The sequence below is a fragment of the Phasianus colchicus genome, unplaced genomic scaffold, assembly GCF_987193195.1.
Source record: "Phasianus colchicus unplaced genomic scaffold, bPhaCol1.hap1.1 HAP1_SCAFFOLD_43, whole genome shotgun sequence".
Taxonomy (NCBI): Eukaryota; Metazoa; Chordata; class Aves; order Galliformes; family Phasianidae; genus Phasianus; species Phasianus colchicus.
Genome location: NW_028325223.1, coordinates 1,325,174 through 1,346,859, shown reverse-complemented (window position 1 = coordinate 1,346,859; position 21,686 = coordinate 1,325,174). Strand labels below are relative to the sequence as shown.

The 21,686-nt window shown below is 54.7% G+C and overlaps 2 protein-coding genes across 7 annotated transcripts; one reads left to right on the top strand and one right to left on the bottom strand.

The window, feature by feature from the left end:
• Positions 1-299: 299 nt before the first annotated feature.
• LOC149912133 (uncharacterized) lies at positions 300-7,589 on the bottom strand. 5 transcript variants are annotated; one of them, XR_016462389.1, is made up of 4 exons: positions 1,425-4,729; positions 889-936; positions 685-774; positions 300-431 (listed from the first exon to the last, which is right to left on the bottom strand). XR_016462389.1 is itself a non-coding variant. In XM_090132752.1 (4 exons), exon 1 carries the CDS (start codon positions 7,572-7,574, stop codon positions 6,804-6,806), a length of 771 nt encoding a protein of 256 aa, XP_089988878.1. In that variant the 5' UTR covers positions 7,575-7,589; the 3' UTR covers positions 300-431; positions 685-774; positions 889-936; positions 6,118-6,803. The 5 variants fall into 5 exon arrangements, 4 of the variants coding, with proteins under 4 accessions (XP_089988878.1, XP_089988881.1, XP_089988879.1 ...); XM_090132752.1 differs by lacking the exon at positions 1,425-4,729 and adding an exon at positions 6,118-7,589; XM_090132755.1 differs by having other exon boundaries at positions 1,444-4,729.
• Positions 7,590-8,066: 477 nt separating this feature from the next.
• Positions 8,067-17,099, top strand: LOC149912132 (zinc finger CCCH domain-containing protein 11A-like). Of its 2 annotated transcripts, XR_016462388.1 has the most exons (10): positions 8,067-8,687; positions 9,156-13,447; positions 14,025-14,215; positions 14,502-14,625; positions 15,050-15,112; positions 15,359-15,445; positions 15,737-16,051; positions 16,152-16,201; positions 16,382-16,455; positions 16,913-16,952. XR_016462388.1 is itself a non-coding variant. In XM_090132751.1 (9 exons), the coding sequence occupies exons 3-9, from the start codon at positions 14,162-14,164 to the stop codon at positions 16,967-16,969; spliced, it is 774 nt and encodes a 257-aa protein (XP_089988877.1). In that variant the 5' UTR covers positions 8,069-8,687; positions 9,156-13,447; positions 14,025-14,161; the 3' UTR covers positions 16,970-17,099. The 2 variants fall into 2 exon arrangements, 1 of the variants encoding a protein (XP_089988877.1); XM_090132751.1 differs by lacking the exon at positions 16,152-16,201 and having other exon boundaries at positions 8,069-8,687; positions 16,913-17,099.
• The last annotated feature ends 4,587 nt before the right edge of the window (positions 17,100-21,686 follow it).

The window sequence follows — 21,686 nt, the reverse complement described above, 5'->3', positions numbered from 1 at the left end:
AGGGCAGGGGCTGCAGCTGCCCCACAGGGAGAGTGCAGGAGGGACAGAATGCATCCAAACGGCACCAAAAGGAGTCAGAAATTGTGCTGAGGGCTCCAGAGGACACTGGGTGCTACCTCTGGTGGGCTGTCCCCCCCAGCGTCACTCAGTGCCATCTCCTCGACTTCAGTACTGTGTTCAACCCACTGGATATCACAGAATCGTGGAATAATGGAGTTACTGCAGGGATAATGGGTACACATGGACAAAAGGACAAAGGGACTGATGGATGCAAGAATAGAGGGACACACAGACGCAGGAGCTTTGCTGGCGGTGTTTATTGGTGTTTCTTTATGGGAAAACAGACTGTGTTCTTTCAAAGATCTGGTGGCGATATGCAGGGATGATCAAGTCCTTATGGAACATGGTGGGGACAGCACCAGTGTTTCATCCTGAAAGTCAAAGTGCAGGCGGTGACCTTATGGTCACTTTATTTGGTCTGTATGGCACCAGAACCCTTTGTGTTCTTTGGGTGACCTTATGGGGTCCTTATGGTACCACGACGATCACCTGCACCTTACAGGGATGGCACTGTTCTTCTTGGATCCTTTTTGATCTCCTCCACACCTCCCAGTCCAGAGGGATTTGGGGTCCCCCCACAGCCCAGGACCCTGCAGGATACAGGGGTCCCCCAGTGTCACTCACCTTGATAGGAAGATTCACAACCACGGGATCTGGGAGCGCCAGCAGAGGGGGAAGGGAATGGGAGTTCCGCTTTCCTCGTAGCAACTTAAGCTGCAGTGGGAGAAATGAGGAGATCCCAGTGGGCACCAGAACCTCCTCAAAAACCACTGAGGACCTGGGGCTCCCCAAATGGGAGGCACCTCCTGAGGGCACCGTAGTACTCACTCCTAAATCAAAAGCTCCGCTTGCTCCCACCTCGAAGTCATCCAGGAGCTGAGGAAGGAGGATGAGGGACAGTTTGGGTTGGAGTTAATAGGAAAGCATATGGCAGCGGGTGATGCCTTCGCAACAACCCCATATGGCCTCCCCTTGGTCTTAAAGGGAAAATCCCTACTGGTTCCCACAGACCCAATTGCTTCCACATGTCATCTGGAGTCCCTGGAATGTGGGGATCGGCTGGGGGTGGAGACCAGAAGGTGGAGATCCAAAGAAGGAAACAAGGGGACCCAAGAAGGGGGGCCGAGAGGATCCAAGGAGAGGGGACAGAGGGGACCTAAAGAGGAAACCCAAAGAGAAGAAACCAAGAAGACCCAAAGAAAGGGAATCAATAGGACTCACAAAGAGGAAACCAAGTGAACCCAGGGACCCAAAGAGAAGGAACCAAAGGAACCCAAAGCGAGCAAACCAAGGGGACAGAGGGGACCCAAAGAGCAGGAAGCAAGGGAACCCAAGGAGAAAGTGGTTGCGAGCCAGCCCGTTACCAAGAACCCGTCTGCACACCCTAGCCTGTGCCTGGAGGCACATGGAGGCGAGGAGCAGGAGCACGATGACAGTAACTGCTTTCATCTTCCACTGTACGCTGGGAGCTGGGTGAGGCTGCAAGAAGCCAGGACTGCATTTATTCTCTTGGGACCCCCCTCACGTTCCCAAATGCCCCTGGGCTTGGCAGAGTCCCCTGGCACAGGCTGAGCCTGGCATGCAGCCAGCCCCTACCTTGGCTCCAGGGCATGGGAAGGAGCCAGGGATCAGGGGAAGGGCACTAAGTGCTGGGAACCCAATGGCACCAAGCCCCAAAGGGGGGAATCCTAATATCATGCCCGAATCCCAGAGTCCTATTGTCCTAGAATCCCGGAAGAACTAAGTTGGAGAAGACCTCTAAGAACATCAAGCCCAACCAAGGATGTGCCATGCCATTGTCCCCACACCTACTCCCCAGCACCACAAGCCCGGGGCCCAGCAGGGTGACATGATGCAGATATGGTGACATGTCACAGGCTGTGGGTTTAGCGGTGGAATTGGCAGCACTGAGTTAATGGTTGGATGACCTGAGAGGTCTTTTCCAAGTTAAAAGAAGCCATGATTCCATGCTCAGCTGCTGGCTGAGCAGCCTGAGAACCTCGGACCCCATCACACTTTACGTTTCAGCATTGTACAGTCACAAAGAACTTAGGATTCCTTTTTAGATATCATCAAACCAGCAAAGAGGGTTTTCCTGAGTGGAACCTTTAATGTGAAGTTACTACCAAGTATCACCCACCTGCTTTGCCTTTATCTTAAAAACAGTCTTCACCTCACCTAAGTGTGATGTCAGTCTGTATTTAAATACAGCAAATAACACAGCACTGATAAGCTCCCTGACAAACGCTGCAGAGCAGAAGCAGCCCAAAGGAAACTCTTCCAGCTGACTGCTCTCTGGGCAATTTCCAAAGCAGACATTCAAGTGATCTTTTCAGAGCACAGCAGCTCTCTTATCTATGGGAAACGTCCCACAAGGCCGTGACCAGCTATCCATTCTGCCAGACATAACACTTAAAATTAGCACACCGCTTTTCCTTGAGGAACCGTTGAGCCATTTACAGTTCTGAGCCATTTATCAGTGTTTTATTATTTCTTTTCATCTGGATAAAACAAGAGTCACTTTCTTTGAAGCCATGACAGGAGGCTGGACCATCACGGGAACAAAACCAGTAGGACACCTTTTGTTCTGCTGAAACTCAGGCACACAGCCCAGTGACTCCAAACCCCAACACAAATTTTTGATTGCCTGGCTGCGTGTCCTAAGGACAAATTGTCCTCATGGACAGAGGCAGCACTACTGCCGTTTCAGATTCACGATGCAGATTTCTGGATGTAACGTGGTGACTCCTGATGTTGGTTATGAGCAGAAAATACATGACGTGTCTCCTGATGAGACTGTAGGGGTCTTGTCACACCCAAGTGACTCCTTGACTTTATAGTTCTACGATACTGTGATTCTGTGATTCTGTGGTTCCATGATTTGTTCATTCTATGAGTCTAAGACCCCACGATTCTGAGATTTCAAAGATCTAAAAGTCATGGTCTTTGGGTTTTGCAGCAGTAAATGACAAGGAAACCCAGCTGCCACTGCCAGATTTTTATTCACTCCCGATCTCCTGCTTGGCAACAAGGGCGCTGAGTGGACACTGCCAGGGACGCGTGTCTTTGTTGTCCTGTATTCTGATGTCCCTGTCACCCACCTGCTTCTATGTGTCCCCCTGTCCTCATGTCACCACGATGTCCCCGTGTCACCATGATGTCCCCACTGTCCATGTCCCCATTGGCCTCTCACTTCTCAGTGTCCCCAGATGTCATGTTCCTAGGGCCCCAAGGGATCGGTCTCTCACCTTGGTGCCTCACAGGACTTAAGAGGACTCTGGCATACCTACTTGGACAAATCCTTGATATAGGGACCATCTCCAGGTGGTCCTGGAAGACAGAAGGCAAGTACCAGATGCTTGATTTGGTGGCTTGGGGCTCGGTGCCATTGGGTTCCCAGCACTCAGTGCCTGTCCCCTGATCCACGGCTCCTTCCCATGCCCTGGGGCCGAAGTACGAGCTGGCTGCAAACCAGGCTCAGCCTGTGCCAGGGGACTCTGCCAAGCCCAGGGGCATTTGGGAAGTTATTCAAGAGTTAAATAACTACGGCTGAAAAAAGGACCTGGGCTCATGGTCCTTTTTTCAAGCTGAGCCTTGCTGCCAACTCCTCTTCTCAAGTCCCCTCATCTCGCCTCACCTCCTGTCTTGTCTTGCCTTTTGTTTCGCCCCTTCTGGTGCCCCCTTCTGTCCTCCCCTCATCACATCTCACCTTTCATCTTGCCCTATCTGGTGTCCCCTTCTGGAATCCCTATCTGGTGTCATCTCATCTCACTTCTTATTGACCCCCTTCTGTTGTCCCATTCTGGCACCCCCTTCTCCCATCCCCTTCTCATCCCCCTTTGTCTCCTCTAGCCTTTTGTCTTACCTCTTTTGGATTCTCCTTCTGGCATCCCCTCATCTCACCTCACCTCTTTTGCCATCCTCTTCTGGCCTCCCCTTACCTCGTCTAGCTTCTTGTCTTGCCCCTTCTGGCTTTTTTTGTATTCCAGCAATACCAGAAGACATTCATTTTGTATTTTTTGTCACTGATGACACACTCCCTGGTGGTTCTCTCAGTCAGAAGGCAGCATCCAGAGATGCTGGAGGAATACGCTCTGAGGCACGTGATTTGATGTCCAGGAGCTGACCTCGATGCCCCTTGTCTCGTCTGAAGCTTCTCTCCTCCTACCCTGTGGGTTCTGTGATCCAGCAGGGATCATGCAGGGACACACACACAGCAGCAGTGGGAACCCAGAGTCCTTTCAGAGGAGATCCAATTCTGTCATGGCCTACTAACGGGGCAAAAAAGGTGACTCTCACATCCAGCGTGTTCTGATGGTAATAATGAAACTTAATGGTGCACGATTCCATGACTTGCACAAGGGGCAACAGGAAGGGAAGGGAAGAGAAAGAAACTGGTGGGAGATGCCACAAGGTAATGGAAGAGAAAGGAGACCAGGAGGAGACACCCCATGGGAAGGGAAAGGATGGAAATGGGAGAGATGACATAAGGGAAGGGAAGGCATGGGAAGGCAACTGTGGGGAAATGCCGTATAGGAAGGGAGGGCGACAGGGGAAATTGTGTAAGGGAAGAGAAGGGAATGGGATTGGGACTGGGAGAATTTGCCACATGGGAAGGGAAGAGAAGGAAACCAGGGTGAGACATTACAAGGGAAGGGGACCAGGGGGAAAGGCTGGAACGAAAGGGAAGGGGACCGGTATGAGATGCCGCAAGGGAAGAGAAGGGAAGGAAACCGGGGTGATGATGCAAGGGAAGGGAAGGAGACCAGAGGGAGATGCGGGAAGGGAAGGGGACTGGGGGGAAACGCCGCAAGGGAGGGGAAGGGAAGGAAACTGGTGGGAGATGCTGCAAGGTAACGGCAGGGGACGGGAATGGGGCAGGGGAGAGACACCGCAAGGGAGCTGAAGGGAAGGGGAGCGAGAAGAGAGCCGGCGGCGCCGGCGCTGACCAATGAGAGGGAGGCCGGTGGCGGGGCGGCGCCGGCGCTGACCAATGAGAGGCCGGGCCTTCGCCATCGCCCCGCGCCGATGGCGGCCGGCTCAGCCTGCGTGCCGCCGTTCCCCACGGCTGAAGCGGCGGCCGGGCGAGGCTCAGAGCTGGCGGGCCTCTGCCCGGAGGGACCGCGTGCAGCACGGCAGGTTCGGCTGCTCAGTGTGCGAGGCCGGGAAAGCTCGCGGGCTGCGGCTCCAGGGCGGGCAGAGGAAGTCACAGCGCTGGTGCTGCTGGAACCCGCGTGCTGTCACGCTGCGTTTCCACGAGGACGGCGGGCCCTCCCCGAGGAGCCGAGGGTGGCTTTGCTGCTGTGTTCGTTACCCGATGAAGCCCGACGCAGAGGGGCTGGGCAGACAGTCTTGCTAAAGAGGCCCGTGCTAGAGCAGGATTGACAGCACGACTCCTTTCGTTCCCCTTGAGCCCTGGCCAGGCTGCGGGGAGAAAGCCACGAGGAGAAAGAGGGCAGCGGCTGTCCCCCCGCACCGCTCCGTACGTTGGTTTATTCCGTGCGAGAAAGGCTGGAGCTGCTTGCAGCGGCTCTGGACGCCTCACCGTGGGATGGATGCATTGCTGTGCAACTTGCCCATGGCTGGGAGAGGTTCTCCAGATCCTCATTGCAAACGAAGCTCCGCAGTGACTGCGGGTCTGGGTGATGGTAAAGTACTGGGGCAGTTGGTGAGGCACCTGAGCTCACGTGGCAATGAGGGATCGGGAGGGGGAGGGGGCAGGCAGGTGAACCCCGGGGGTCAGAACGGGGGAGGCACAGACAGGAGGGGTGGAAGAGGACTACAGTGATCAGAATGGAGGAACTGAAAGGGGGAAAAAGGGGAGGGGAGGCGCAACCCCGGGGGTCACACAGAGCAACGGGGGAGGTTGTGGGCGACCAGTGGCAGGGGGAGGGGAGGAGGGCAGTGAAATACACGGGGTGGGGGAGGCGGGGAAACACAGGGCAGCTGCCCCCGCCGAGCGGAAGCCCCGAGCGCCACAGAGACCCCGCGGGGCCAACGCAGAGCGGCACGTGGCCCCCAGCCCCCTTAACCCCGGGGCCCCCCCGGAACACCCACCTGTAGAAGCTGAGGCGGCGCTCGGAGCCCCGGGGTGTCCCGCCCCACTTCCGCCTCCTCCTCAGTCGCGGGGCTGATGACGTCACTCAGCGGGGACGGCGCGGCGCCACAGCGACGGAGCGGCGCACGCGCTGAGGCGCTGTCGCCATGGGGACGCCATCACGCATGCGCTGTCGTCACGAGGATGGCTTCACGCGCTGCAATGAGGGAGGGCGCACCGTCGCCACGGCATCAGATGGAAAACGGCGCTTGGAGACTGCAGCTGCGGGGCAGCAGCTCAGCACAGCGCTGCCGATGACTGGAGCCGAACGAGGAGCGAAGGCGCTGGCCGGACTCCGTGCCGGGCTCGAACGCGCCTCGATCCGCGCGATCGCTCCCTCTCTTCCGGGGCTGCTCGGCTCAGCCAGGAGCCGCTCCCGGACACCGGGCGGGTCCCGCCTCTCGCGGTCAGCCGCCGCTTCTCGCAGCCGGGCAGCGCCTCGCCGCAACGACGGAGGACGGCTCGGTTCCTCCTCCGAGGGCAGCCGGATTCTGACGGGGGACGGACGGGATGGTGCCCCCGCGCCGCCTTCCCCTGACCGCCCGGCGTCCCTGAGGCACGGGGAGGGCGGCGGCGGGGACGCGGGGCGGCGGACCGCCGCTTTCCCCGCGCGGAGCCCCGCGGCTCCTCCATCCCGCCGTCGCCATCAGCATCTCCATGGCGGCGGCCCCGCGTCCGCAGCCGCCATTGGCGGAGAGCCCGCGCTCGGCCCCGCCTCCTCCGCTCTGCCATTGGTCGGTGCGCCGAACGGGGCGGGCGCTCCGCGCGGGGTCCTTTCTGTCCGCGGGCGCGCCGTCATTGCGACATCACCGCGCGCATCCCCGTGGCCCCGGCCCCGCTGCCCTCGCGATGCCTGCCGTCGTGCGCCCGCTCCGCTTCCGGGCCCCGGCTGCGGCTGCGGGAGGAGAAGGGCGGGGATGTGGGGGACCTCAGCGGGGCCGGGCCCGCGCCGCCCCGCCCCGCTCCGTGCGGGCCTTCCGGGAGAGCAGCGAGCGCGGGCTGGCGGCCGCCGGCAGGTGGGGGAGCGGGGCGTCCGGGCGGGCGGCGCGGCCCGGCGGTGGCGTGGGGAACCCGCTGGAGACGAGCGGCTCCGGGGCACCTTGACGTTCCGCTCCAGGCGGTCGCGGTGCCGGCCCGAGGCCGGCGCTGTGCGGGGCGGGGCTGAGCGCGGGGCGATCGCCTCCTGCTCCTGCTGCCTTCGCTGCTGCCGGTAAAGCGGGCTTCTCGGCCGCCTGCACAAGGCGCGCTGCTGGCTCGCGTTCAGCCGAGCGTCGGCCCGCAGCTCCAGAGCCTTTTCCTCCACGCGGCCTTCTGGCCGCTCTGCCCCAAGCCTGCAGCGGTGCCTGGGCTTGTTGTGAACAAAGTGCGGGACCCGGCATTGAGTGGTGTTGAACCTCGTGCCGTTGGCATCAGCCATCGATCGGCCTGTCTGTAGCCCTCTGCAGGGTCCTTAGGCAGATTATAGGAGGATGCCGTAGCTGAGGGGCGATGGGAGACAGGGAGGGGAGCATCCTGCCGTGCCACCGGCAGCCCGGGGACCACGTGCTGTGGGTGCCGGCACGGAGCTCCTCCATCCGTCAGCACGGGAGCTGCGGTTCTGGCTGCAGCGGCAGGAACTCAGCGCAGCCCTGCAGAGAGCGGTCCGGCAGCACGAGAAGAAGATGACGGCTGTGGAGTGCGAGAGCCTCAGCAGCGTCTGCAGCCCGCGAGGAGCTGAGCGGGGCTGGGAAGAGGAAGCTGTGGGAGTCCTGGGGGGGACGCGCAATGACAGCATCAGTGGCAGAATCATCTGCTTCCTCCTCCGCTCCTGATACCGTGCGCTGGTTTTCTTTGAGAAACCAGTGCAGAACCAGACTCCACTGTCACATCTGTGGGGTTCCACAGAACACACAGACATGGGGTAAGTTTAGGTTGGATATCAGGACAAACTTCTCTACAGGAAGGTTCTTAAGCACTGGAATGGGCTGCCCAGGGAGTTGGTTGAGTCACCATCCCCAAACGTGTTTAAAAACCGTTTGGATGTGGTGCTCCGGGACATGATTTAGAGGAGGGTTGTTAGAGTTGGGGTACTTCAGGTTGTGGTTGGACTCGATGCTCTTGAAGGTCTTTTCCAACGTGAACGATTCTGTGATTCTACAGGGACACAGTGTGTTGGATTGCTGTTTGTTGCAGAACACCAGCACAGGGCAGGACTGGGGACTGGGAAGATCACAGAAGATCACAGAAAAACCAAGGTTAGAGAAGACCTACAAGATCATCCAGTCCAATCATCCACCTATCACCAATAGTTCTCACTAAACCATATCCCTCAACACAAAATCCGAATGTTCCTTGAACAACTCCAGGGTTGGTGACTCTACCACCTCCCTGGGCAGCCCATTCCACTGCCTGACCACTCTTTGAGAGAAGTAGTATTTCCTAACGTCCAGCCTAAATCTCCCCTGGTGCAGCTTGAAGCATTCCCTCTAGTTCTGTCACCAGTTACACGAGAGAAGAGGCCGAAGCCCAGCTCACTACAGCCTCCCTTCAGGTAGTTATAGAGAGCAATATGGTCTGCCCTGAGCCTCCTCTTCTCCACAATGAACACTCCCAGCTCCTTCAGCCCCCACCCATCAGGCCTGTGCTCCAGACCCCTCACCAGCTGTGTTGCCCTTCTTGGAACACGCTTTGGGGGCATCCTCCGGTGGGTTCAGATGGTCCTGTAATCTTCTGGAAGGGTCTGGAAATGTTCCTGAAGTGTCTTGGGGTGTCTAGTGGATCCTGGACTCATCCAGAAGGGTCTAGAGATGTCCCAGAGGGTTTGTTGGGGTGACCAGAGGGTGCCCAGGGTTTCCTGGAGTGTTCCAGAGTTCTCGAATGGGGATTTTGAGGACAACCTCACATAGTGACACGTTCTTATGCTGCTTTGTCCCCATGGGATCGTCCCCAAAAATATCTGTTTCCATTAAAATAAATACTATGTCAATTTTGTTGTATTTTTTCCGCCACTTCCTTTCAGAAATGGATGGTTCTCGCTAAATCTCCGTGCAAAGCTCCACAGAAACAACTCCCCACAGGCCACCAGGTGACACCAGGACAACCGTCAGCAGTGTCGGCACCGGGACAACCACCTGTCCCCGAAGTTCTCACTGTCACTGTAACCGTGGAACCTGGGGCCATACCAACCCGTCTACCTCGAGAGCCCCATCAGCGTCCTACAGCTCCTGGAGCCTGGTGACGCTGTCACCCTGGCTGTCCATGACTGTCCCAAGCTGTCCCCCCTGCCTTGGTGGCACAACTGCAGCATGGTGACATCCTCATTGAAGAGGTGACGAGGAGGATTACAGGGAGGGAGCGGGGGACAGTTGGGGGACACATGGGGTGTGACATGGGGTTGGTGGTATCATCGTTGGTGGTACTATCATTGGGTGTCACCTTCACTGGATGCCATTGGGTGTCACTGAGTGTCACTGTCTTCAGGTGACACCATGACACAAGGTGACCTCGATGTGGAACAGCCATGACGCAGTGTCCCCATCCCTGGCTGTCACTGTTGTTATCGTCATCTGGTGTCACCATCACTTGTGTGTCACCATGTCTTGGATGACACTATTCCCTGTACACTGAGCACCACACAGAGGGTGGGACTCGACTGTCATCCGGCCCCGCAAGCCCTGCGTTGTCACCATGCTGTCACTGAGCCTCTTGCTGTCCTTTGTCACCCCTCCAGGTCTGCCTACAGTTGGCCTCTTGTGAGGTTCAGATATGCTATGTGGATCAGGCTTTGTTTTTAAAGTCCTCGGTGGCTGCTTGCTTTGTACTGCTGGCTGTTGTTTTGATAGGAGCAAGAGAAGTCTTGTGTGCTAAGAAGAACCTGGTGGTGGAGGGGAAAAAAGTCCTCAGGGTTTGGATGCTTCCGTGTGTTACGAGTGATGGTGATACCACTGCTCGATCAGTTTGAGTGCATGAAACAAGTCTGCAATCTTTTATTAATGGAGTAATGTGAAAGGAGTCCTATGGATTTGAGAGTTGACTTTAAGTCTGTGGGCATTTTCCAGGAGCTGGGGTAAGGGATGAGGCAAGGAAAGTTGTGGTAAGAGGATGAGGTGTAGGAATAAGAACAGCTTCCATTGATATCAACTCCCGCGGTTACTTTTTGACTTGGAATGCATGCTTTTTTTAATAAAGAACAAACTCATTGTGCAGCTTTTGAATGAATTCATTCACACCTGTTACTGTTTGGTGTTCTTCTCTACATGGAACTGCAATTGAAATGGAGACTCCTGGTCTGATTGCCAGCCCCCTCCCGCATGCTCAGATCAGCCAAGTTTGCAAGGCCTGGCTCTTGGTGCCCAGTTGTGCCCAAGGTCAGAGAGTTGGCTCTTCTCGGCTTTGAGATGTGTTTTCCAGTTGCATGTTGTGTTATTTCTGTTGCGTTGACCTCTTGAGCTACAGCCCCAACTGGGGATCCAAGTAAACTAACACAGCAGGAATGGTTGAGGTATATGTGAACTTGGATTGGAAATGCAATGCCAAGGACTGCACAAATGTGGGACAGTTCTGTCAGTGTAAGGAAAGGCATCTGCTGGCTGAGTGCTTTGCTGGGTAGGCATCACCCTGCTGAAGAGTAGGCAGCTGTTGTCTTTGCAGAAGCCACATCCATGGGGATTGGAAAGCTTTTTCTGCCTTCCAGCTCTTGGCTGTTGATCTGAGAGCGGAGGTTCTTGCCTGGAAAGAACCACCAGCAGAAAGGATCCCATGCATGGCTTCTGAGCCCTTTCAGATAAACCAGCTGGATTAACGTGGCCTGTGACCTTGGTTTGGAGTTAAGCCAGCAGGCTTTGCCCAAAGCAGAATGACCTGTGGGCACAGCGTCCAGCAGGTAGAAGTGACCAACAGCTGGAGACAGCAGCAGCTTGAGCAGCGCTCTTGAGGGAAATCCTCACTGGGAACAAAGGCCCAGAAGAAGAGAGTAGCTTGTCCCTGTGTTCACATAGTAAGGTTTTCCTTTCTCACCTGACTGTTACCTCTCAGGTGGTGCCTACAGCTGTGTGATGTGCTCTGCAGGAATTGCTAATGTTTTGCATTTAACCTTGTCTTTCATCTTCTTTTAAAGCTTAGAGGCAACCTTAATTTCTACAGTCCTGAGCTTTGTGCCACAAGAGCTCTCCAGTTTCTACCTGTGATGTGAGACTGTATTGTGTCTACTCTATGTCAGGCTCTTCTTCTCTTTTCATTTTAAGCTAGGAAAATTCATTTCTGGGCCAGGAGAAGAAGAAATGCAACAATCTTCCCTGCACTGCTCAGTTTGCCTGAGTTGCCAAGTGCTCCTCATTTTTCTTGTATCCTTCAATTCCAAGTTCATATTTTCCCAAAAACAAAAGAATTCAAAAGTAACCACCTACAGTTAAGTAAGCGATTTCAGTATTTATTTCTGATTGTGGCAATTACTTCAGTTCAGAAGTCATGCTTAATTTACGGTGCCTGTTTTAATTTTAACAAAGTTTGCAGTTGCAGCTGACTTCCCAAGGCTGCAGCACATGGTGGTGGCACAGCCTTGGGCTTCTGCATTTGTGCTAATCCTCTGTCTTGCAGGTCAGCTGGTGCTAGAAGTGGACGGCATCCCAGTGTGAATGAAGGTTTGTGTAGGAGCAGCTGCTGATGGGAGGAAGGAAGTGCAGGCTAATGGACTCTGAAGCATCTCCCAGTACGGTACCAGGGGAGGCAGTAGTGATGTTGGGGGGCAGTTGCAGAAGAACACGAGGAGCTCCTCAGCAGGAAGCTACAAACCCTGCAGAAAGCTGCAGGAGACTCAGAGCACGTGTGGATGCCCAGGAGGAAATGGAGGCCCAGTATTTGAGCAGCGCCTGGCCATAGAGTGCTTTCCAGTCCAAATGCTTAAAGCCACAGTCCAGTTAGAGAGGCTGACACACGTCCTGGGGCCTAAAGATGCTGCTAGAGAAGCCAGGACTGGCCCTGAGGCCTAAAAACAGAGCCAGAGAGACTGGCAGTGGCCACAGGACCTGAAGCCACAGCCAGAGTGGCCAGCACCAACTCTGGGGCATAAAGCCACAGCCCCAGCCAGAGAGGCTGGCACAAGTCCTGGGGTATAAAGCCACAGCCAGAGAGGTCTGCGCTGGCCCTGAAGTCTGAAGCCCCAGCCAGAGAGCCCAGCACCAGCCCTGGGCCATAATGCCACAGTTATAGCCACAGAGGCCAGCACCAGACCAGATGGGGCTTAAAGCCACATCTACAGCCGAACAGGCTGGCACCAGCTGTGGAGCCTAAAGCCAAATCCTGAAAGGTCGGCACCAGCCCCTGCGCCTGAAGCACAGCCAGAGAAGCCGGAACCAGGCCAAGGGCCTAAAGACAAAGCCACAGCTGGAGAGGCCTGCACTGGCCCCAGGTCCTAAAGCCACAACCACAGCCAGAGAGGCTGGCACCACTGCTGTGGCCTAAAGCCGAAGCTGGAGAAGCCGGCACTGTCCCCAGGACTTCAATCCACAGCCTGAAAGGCTGACACCGGCTCCAGGGCCTAAAGCCAGGCACAAGAGGCCAGCACCAGCTTCGGGTCTAAACCACAGCCACAAAGGCCTACGCCGGCCCCGGGGCCTGAAGGTGCAGCCACAGCCCGAGAGGCCGGAACCAGGCCAAGGGCCTAAAGCCACATCTGCAGCCCGAGAGGCCGGCACCAGCCCTGGGGCCCAAAGCCAGAGGCACAGGCCAGCTCCGGCCCCAGGGCACACAGATGTGCCTTCCTATTGGTTTCTACTGATTCCTATAGGACTCCATTGACCACTCTGAGGCCATACTGGTCCTTACTGGTTTTTACTTCGCCATACTGGACTTTTCTGGTCTATACTGGTGTGCACTCCTCCCAGTTCCTACTAGTTCCTCTGGGACTCTACTGACCACAACGAGGCCATATTGAGTTTTTATTGGGCTGCATAAGAGTCATGTTCACTTCTCTGTTGCTTTACTTCAATTAACCCCCATTCAGTTAACCCCATTCACCCCACTGGGTGACCCTGGTGTTGATTTCCTAAAATTTGGATCTAGGAGGTGACCACTCCCTTTGCTTATGATGAAAGCACAGAAGTGATGCAGGCACTCTCTGAGGTCACAATGGTTGCTGGGGTGGGAGCGTTTGTGCCACAGCTGGTGAGCAGAGCTGGTGCTCTCGTGAGCGTGCTGCACACGGAGACTGAGCTCTGTGCTTTTCTTGAGAGAGATCACCCTGTGAGAGCCCATTGGAAGCACCACTGCGGTGTGTGTGAGCTGGGCACAGCACAGACTGAGCAGGCTGACCAGGTGAGCTGGGTTTGGTGCTGGGTGGTTGCCAGTGGTGTCTCAGCAGAAAAGCTGGGCTGGGGAGGAGTTCTCAGCTCCAGCGCTGCCCTTCTGAATGGCTGTTTCCAGAGGAAACATGTTCTTCTTGAGATTCCATCCCATGTTTCGGTGAGGATGACGAAATGTCATTCCTCCCCTGGAAAATTGCTGCCAGGCCCCCACCTTCATGTCAGACCTAAAAAAGGAAGCAGAGTGCAGACTTCATAGAGTGCAACTTGTGTCTCACTGCTCCATGGATTGCTTGGTGTGCCATACCCAGCAGGTGTTTCAGCAAACCGCGCTGAAGTCACGGCAGAGAGCCGGGTGCTCAGCTGGGCACATGGACGGTCAGCACACCTGTGGGGGAAAAGGGGACCTGGGGGCACTTGCTGACAGAAGCCATGGCAGTCAGACACAAGCTGCAGCTAGTGATGGGCAATTCTTGCAGACAGCTGAGGTCCATGCATTGCCCTCCTCAAGAGACTACATTGCGTAGCAGAAGAAAGCTGGGAAAATGCTTCTTCCTCATGATTTTTCACTTGCTGATACTTTCTGTAAGGGTTCCTGTCCAAAAGGAGAACTCGGAGATCAAGGCAGTTGAAGAACGAGTGAAGCCAGCTCCTTCTAAGAGCGAAGGAGGTTCCTGTGGAGAGAACCCTCAGACCTTGCAAGTCTTCCTCTGACACTTCAGCCATCATGGCTCAGCAAGGAGATGACCGTGGTTCTAATTCCTGCTCTGTGAGAGGAAAGGTATGGCTGGGTTTCCTTTGCTTGATGTTTCTTTCTTTTTCCCATGTTTAAGGGAAGGGGTGGAGCAGGAGGAGCCCTACTGGTCCTTTGTCACCTCAAAAACCACTTGGATTTTGCGCTCCCTGCTGACAGTCTGGGCTAATGACGTGGACATGGCTTAGGCTGTATTTTCCCTTAGTGATAATTAATCTCTCAGCACTCTGATAATATCTCTGGCACAATCTGGAACCTCTCTGCAAACCTTGGCTGCCCGTTCCCACTGACGTTTCTTCCTTTCTCTCCCCAGAAGCAGCGCAGCGCGCTTCCCCGTGTTTGGGAGCAGCAGCCAGCAGGCTGCCGGAGATCCAACCGCATCTTGCAGCGCGCAGAGGGACGCGATGGGAACAGAGCGTCCTTACTGCCACGCAAAAGTGAGTTTCTTGAGGCCTCTGTTATGAAGGATGGAGGAATGAATTTTGAGTATTACTTCTGAGTGGATGCAGTGCTGCAGGGGATGTCAAATAAGCCACTGTGGAAGTGTTGGAGAGACCGACAGCGGCAGTTGGTGGCAGCAGTGAGGCAGAAGTCTGCATATAAATGCTTAGAGTCGAGTGAATTCCTTTTAGAGCCACAAAATGTGTCTCAACTTTTGCACCTGATAGTGTTTTGTTTGGTGATGCACCTCTGCTCTGTCAAATGTAGAGCTGTCAGGGAGGCTGGGGTTCTTCTGCTGTCATCTGAGCAAGAATGAGACTTTTGGTTTTTTGTTGTTTTGGGGATGGATTTGGTCTGACAGGACAATACTTCTACAGGCTACTGGTTTCTGTTAAATCAGCAAATTGTATTTTGTTGTAGGGACGGAGCCTGCGCGTCTGTGGAATGGTGCTGGGCAAGGGGGGAAGCGGAAAGCCTCCGCAGGTAAGCAGCTCTTGTGAGCTGTGGTGTGGGTACCTGCCTCTAAATAGGGCTGCATGCAGGGCTGTGTGTGATGGAGAGGAAAGGACACTGCAGATCTGTGTTGACTGCAGAAATGGCACAGTGTTGAATCAGCAGAAAGGCAAATGGAAGAAACTATGCTTGAAGACCAGAAATTTGTGTCTGACTGTGCTAAAGTCTTCCTCCAAAGAGATGTTCTTCATGTCTTTCTTGTTTCCTTTCTGTCAGAAGCTGATGCCAGTGGCCTTCCTCTGAAGCGCAGCCTTGCAGAAAGGCAGGGGGAAGCTACAGACCATGACATGGCACCCAAGAGAGGTACAGACGCACAACAGGCATCTGGGTTTGGTGCACTGTCTTTCTAACTAGGCTTTCTGTCTGTTCTTCCTGGGACTGTTCTCACTGCGTGTTGCTTGGGGTCTTAATCCCCGGGACTTATAGTTACCTTTCCTGTGCTGATTTGAAATACAAACCCACAGTTCATCCACGATCCTAAGATCCGTGACTGTGAACACTGCAGATGAGATGTGCTAGCATTGTGACCCATTTTGCAGACCGAAAGTAGTATTGGACTCTTGTTATATCTTCTTGCTTCTTCTTTCTTGCCAGAGATAGGTGCTGAGCCCAATGGAAAGATCTACACGAAAGCGGTGCAGGAAGTCCTTTCTGAGAGAGCTCATCTCCAGGCTGGAGGGCTTCCTACAACAGCAGGTCCCAGCTCAGGGAGAAGACCTTCCCCTGCAGCGTGCCCCCGCTCTGTCTCCAAGTCCCTGGCTGGATGTAAACGCAAGGGCTTGGAAGAAGAGCAGCAAACAGCAGCGCAGTTGCCTGCTACCAAAAGAGCGAGGGGTCAGAGCGGAGACAGCGTGCCGGCTCCAGCAGCACAGCCTGGGCCTGCTGCAGCACGGAGCTCCAAGCTAAGAGGTAAGAAGGTGCTGTGGTACCCACCCTGTAGGGTAGGTGCTGCCCTTATCAAGCACACTGAAGTTGCATAGGGTTTGCTTTGCTTTTTCCTTCTCTGCAGAGGGGAAAAGAGTTGAAGCCTACAAAGTCCAAAGGCAGTGAGGTGCCACAGTATGTAACCCCGACTTCATTAACTCCATGGTAGTCTTCTGCACCTTTCCACTGGAAATGTCATTCACTGAGAGGCTTCCAATTTCCTTTGTCTTTTTTCTGCCATCTGTTTTTATGGTACCCATGTTTCTGCAGTTTTGCTGCTGACAGAACGAATTCAGTTTTATTCTTGCTTTATAGCAAGAAGACAACGAAAAGAGAGAAGAGTGGAATTGAAGAAGGCTTCTCTGAGAGCTGCCGCTGCACGTGCAGAGGTGAGTCCTTGGTGAGCACAGACACGGCTCTTGTTGTTCTCAGTGCCTCTGCCTGTCAGACATGAAAGATATTGCAGAATCCCAAGGCAAGCAATGTAATAGAAAAACACCCAGCTGTATGTTTAAGGAAATCACACTGTCAGTGACAGCTGCCTAGGGGAGCTTGGATGCCTTCCTCTGGCTTGAGAAGGACACTGTTGGTAACGGCTGGAGGGTTTTTCTGTGATAAAGAGCCTTGCCATGTCGGGCACTGCGACCTTTGGGACCTCGTTCCCCCAGCAGAGCATGAATCTTACCATAGACAGCGTGTTATGGGAAGGAATGTCAGTGACCTGAATGGCAGGAACGTGCTGGGCTGCATGGGGCCGTTCTGGAAGGTTTACTGATCAGACTTTCTTAATGAGATCGCCCTAGATTGTTTCTGTCCTATCTCTATACTTGCCTTATTTCTTTCCAGTCATCCGCAATGAACACCCTTGTGGAGATGATGCAGAAGCTGCAGCTGAAGGACTGAGAGGAAGAGCATCAGAAGGCAGCGGCTGCAGCACGCAGAGTTACAGGGCAGCGTTCTGAGTGCCACCCAACTTGGCACTCCATGTTTGGTTGTAGTCAATAAAAAATAGTCACAATTAGAGATTAACAAAGAGCGCACGGCCTGATTTGTCCAGTGGCATTCCATGAGCTGCTGCACTACTGCTGGTCCAGAGTAGAAACTATGCAGCTTCGGACCACCAAGCTGCCATCCTGGCATTGTTCTTCTTGGAGGCAGTGGAACTTGGAGGTTCTCCTGCTGTTGCTGACACCTGACGTTGCCTAGGGAGGACTTGGCCACTGCACTCTGCTCCACCCCCTGTGCCACACACACACGAGTGCAGCCCACCACCCTTCCACCTGCCATGCAAACGCACCATCCCATCTTGCACACTTCAGCCACATGGCTTTCCTCCTCCTCCCCCCACCAGATCCCATTCCTGCTTCCCCTTCCCCACCCCGCCCCCCCATTGCTTTGGCCCCAGTAGCGTGCCACCCCCCGCAGCCCTCCAGTTTGCATGAGGCTTTGCTTCCTTCGTGCACAACCCCTCCATTGCTGTGCCCCTTGTTGCAGCCTTCTTTTGCAGCACCATTTAGCGATTTCACAGAATCACAGAATCACAGAATTGCCAGGGTTGGAAGGGACCTCAAGGATCATGAATCTCCAACCCCCTTGCCACACGCAGGGCCACCAACCATTCCACCTAATGCTAGACCAGACTGCCCAGGGCCCCATCCAATCTGGCTTTGAACACCTCCAGGGACGGGGCATCCACAACCTCTCTGGGAAGCCTGTTCCAGTACCTCACCACTCTCTCCGTAAAGAATTTCCCCCTGACGTCCAACCTAAATCTCCCTTCCCTCAGCTTAAAACCATTTCCCCTTGTCCTGCTGTCACTCACCCTTTCAAAGAGTTGATTCCCCTCCTCTTTGTAGGCTCCCTTTAGGTACTGAAAGGCTGCAATGAGGTCACCCCGCAGCCTTCTTTTCTCCAGGCTGAACAAGCCCAGCTCTTTCAGCCTGTCCTCGTAGGGGAGGTGCTCCAGTCCCCTGATCATCTTCGTGGCCCTCCTCTGGACCCTCTCCAACAGCTCCCTGTCTTTCTTGTACTGGGGGCTCCAGACCTGGACGCAGTATTCCAGATGGGGCCTCACAAGAGCAGAGTAGAGGGGAACAATCACCTCTCTGTCCCTGCTGGCCACCCCTCTTCTGATGGAGCCCAAGATCCCATTTGCCTTCCGAGCCGCAAGGGCACACTGCTGGCTCATGTTAAGTTTTTCATCTATCAAGACCCCCAGGTCCTTCTCCACAGGGCTGCTCTCAAGGACCTCTCCTTCCAATCTGTAGGGATGCTTGGGATTCCTCCGGCCCAAGTGCAAAACTCTGCACTTTGCCGAGTTGAACCTCATCAGGTTCACCCGGGCCCACCTTTCTAGCCTCTCGAGGTCCCTCTGAATGGCATCCCGTCCTTCAACCGTGTCAACCACACCACTCAGCTTGGTGTCGTCAGCAAACTTGCTGAGGGTGCACTCGATTCCGTCATCGATGTCATTGATAAAGATGTTAAAGTGCACCGGTCCCAAGACAGATACCTGGGGGACGCCGCTCGTTACTGGCCTCCACCTGGACATGGAGCCATTGATGGCCACCCTCTGTCTGCGGCCTTTCAACCAGTTTCTTATCCATCGAGTGGTCCACCCATCAAATCCACATCCCTCCGGTTTGGAGAGAAGGATGTGGTGGGGGACCATGTCAAAGGCCTTGCTCAAGTCCAGGTAAATGACATTGGTCGCCTTTCCCTTGTCCACCGATGCCGTCACTCCATCATAAAAGGCCACCAGATTGGTCAAGCATGACCTTCCTCTGGTGAAGCCGTGCTGGCTGTCTCGGATCACACGCCCTTTCCTCATGTGATCAAGCATGTCATCTAGGATGATCTGTTCCATCATCTTCCCAGGCACAGAGGTGAGACTCACCGGCCTGTAGTTCCTGGGGTCCTCCTTGCTCCCTTTCTTGTAAATGGGAGTGACGTGACCCTTCCTCCAGTCATCCGGGACCACACCAGACAGCCACGACTTCTCAAATATGATGGAGAGCGGCTCGGCAACCACCTCAGCCAGCTCCTTCAGAACCCTGGGATGCACGCCATCCGGCCCCATAGACTTGTACACATTCAATCTCATGAGGCGGTCTCGGACCTGCTCTGTCCTCACAGCGGGGGGGGATTTACCACCCCAGTCCCCACCCAGAGGTGTAGGGATGCAGGGCTCAGGGACGGAAGGAGTACTGGAGTCCTGGCTGCAAGTGAAGACCGAGGCAAAGAACTCATTCAGTACCTCGGCCTTCTCTTCGTCCATTGAAACCAGTTCTCCTTTTACATTTACCAAAGGAGGTACACTCACTTTGGCCTGTCTCTTCTGGCTAATGTACCTATAGAAAGTCTTCCTGTTGTTTTTCATGTCCCTCGCCAAGTTCAGTTCCACCTGCGCCTTGGCTTTCCTGATCCCACATCTGCAAGTCCGGACAACATCCCTGTATTCTTCCCAGGTGGCACGCCCTTGTTTCCAGAGTTTGTACACACCTTTCTTCGCCCTCAGCTCCCTCAGCAGGTCCTTACTGAGCCACGCCGGCATCCTCCCTCCTCTGCCCGCTTTCTTGTTCAGTGGGACAGAGAGTTCTTGCGCTCTTAGGAAGGCGTCCTTGAAGAGTAACCAGCTCTCTTCAGCATTTTTGTTTTTAAAGAGAGCATCCCAGGGGATCTCGGCCAACAGTCTATTGAACAGCTTAAAGTTTGCTCTCCCAAAGTTCAGGGTCCTGATGCCACTCTTCACCAGGCCCACAGTTCTCGAGATCACAAACTCAACCAGAGTGTGGTCATTGCAACCCAGGCTGCCTCCAACCTTAACACCATTAATTATTTCCTCCACATTGGTGAGCAGCAGGTCCAGCAGCGCTTCACCTCTGGTCGGTCTGTCCAACACCTGGACCAGAAAGTTATCATCAACACATTCCAGGAGCCTCCTGACCTCTTGCAACTCGCCATGTGATCTATCCAGGAAATATCCGGATGGTTGAAGTCCCCCATCAGGACAAGAGCCCGTGAGCACGAAGCCTCCCGCATCTGAAGAAAGAAAGCCTCGTCAACAGTCTCCCCTTGATCAGGTGGCCTATAGTATACTCCTATCACCAGCTGGCCTTTGTTAGACCCATTCCTAATTCTAACCCACAGGCTCTCAACCTGATCATGACTGTTTCTCAGAGGAAGCTCCTCACAGTCTATCCACTCTTTGACATAGAGGGCTACTCCCCCACCCTTCCTACCTAGCCTCTCTCTTCTAAAGAGCTGATAGCCCTCAATGGTGGTATTCCAGTTATGGGAACCATCCCACCACGTTTCCGTGATAGCAACAAGGTCGTAATTTTCTAAGCACATCACGGTTTCCAACTCATCCTGCTTGTTTCCCAGGCTGCGTGCATTAGTATAAAGGCACTTCAGCTCGGCTTTCCGTCGCACCGCCTTTATAGATGGTCTAGGTTCCCCTAGAACAGCAGCATCCCCAACACCCCCCTGCCCCAGTCCATCCCTTCGTACTTGACTGTCGTTGCCCAGCAGGTTCGGTACGAGCCCTGGAATGACCCGCTCAAGCTCGACATCCCTGATTTTGCTCCCTTCCCCCTTCATACCTAGTTTAAAGACCTGTCAATGAGTCCTGCTAGTTCCTCAGCTAAGATCCTCCTCCCCCTCAGAGACAGACTACTTTCATTTGCTGCCATCATGCCAGGTGCTGAGTAAGTTTCCCCATGGTCGAAAAACCCAAAATCCCTGGATTTGCACCAACTTTTGAGCCATTTATTTATGAGGTGTGTTTTTTGGTATCTCTCGGTATCCTGCCCTGCCACTGAAGGTATGGAAGAAAACACCACCTGCACACTCGCTCCCTCGACTACCCACCCCAGTCCCCTGAAGTCTTTCTTGATAGCTCTGAGACTTCTCTCTGCAACTTTGTCACTGCCAGCCTGGATTATCAATAACGGGTAATAATCAGAAGGGCGAATCAGACCAGGAAGTCTCCTAGAAATGTCTCTGACCCGTGCCCCAGGGAGGCAGCACACCTCCCTGCGGGTAGGGTCAGGCCGACATATAGGACCTTCCGTTCCTCTCAGCAGGGAGTCTCCTACAACAACCACCCTTCTGTCCTTCCGGGCAGAGGCAGTCTTGAGGCGTGGGGCCAAGTGCTTTTCCCAAGGCAACCTCACAGGTTGACCTCCCCCTACATCCCCACTCACCTCTCCCTCGAGTTCCAGGGCCTCAAACCTATTACTCAGAGGCACCTGGGGAGCCGAGGATGGTCGGGATGGGGGACGCCTACTTTGTCGAGCCGGTATATGTTTCCACTCCTCCCCCTTTCTTGAATTGTTCATAGGAGGAGGAGAGGACAGGAGGCTCACTGCAGCACCGTCAGCCCACCGGCTCCCCTCACCCATGTGCCGCTTCCCCTCTCCCACCTGTTTACGAGGCAGGGGGGGTGACGTGCTCCACATGATGCCTCAGTTATGCGCCCAGATCTCGGGGCCGATAGGGACTGGCACCACCAGTCAATCTCCTTCTCACACTCTTTTATGGTCCTCAGCCTCTCTACCTCCTCTTTCAGGTCAACCACAAGGCTGAGTAAGTCATGCAGTTGGTCACATCTTATACA

What these genes read in the sequence shown, in the direction of transcription:
- LOC149912133 (XM_090132752.1), bottom strand. Translation starts at nt 7,574, where the DNA reads ATGGCTGATGCCAACGGCACGAGGTTCAACACCACTCAATGCCGGGTC.
- LOC149912132 (XM_090132751.1), top strand. Translation starts at nt 14,162, where the DNA reads ATGGCTCAGCAAGGAGATGACCGTGGTTCTAATTCCTGCTCTGTGAGA. An exon ending in CCTGCTCTGTGAGAGGAAAG is followed by an intron (nt 14,216 to 14,501) that starts GTATGGCTGGGT and finishes TTCTCTCCCCAG; the next exon opens with AAGCAGCGCAGCGCGCTTCC. An exon ending in CTGCCGCTGCACGTGCAGAG is followed by an intron (nt 16,456 to 16,912) that starts GTGAGTCCTTGG and finishes ATTTCTTTCCAG; the next exon opens with TCATCCGCAATGAACACCCT.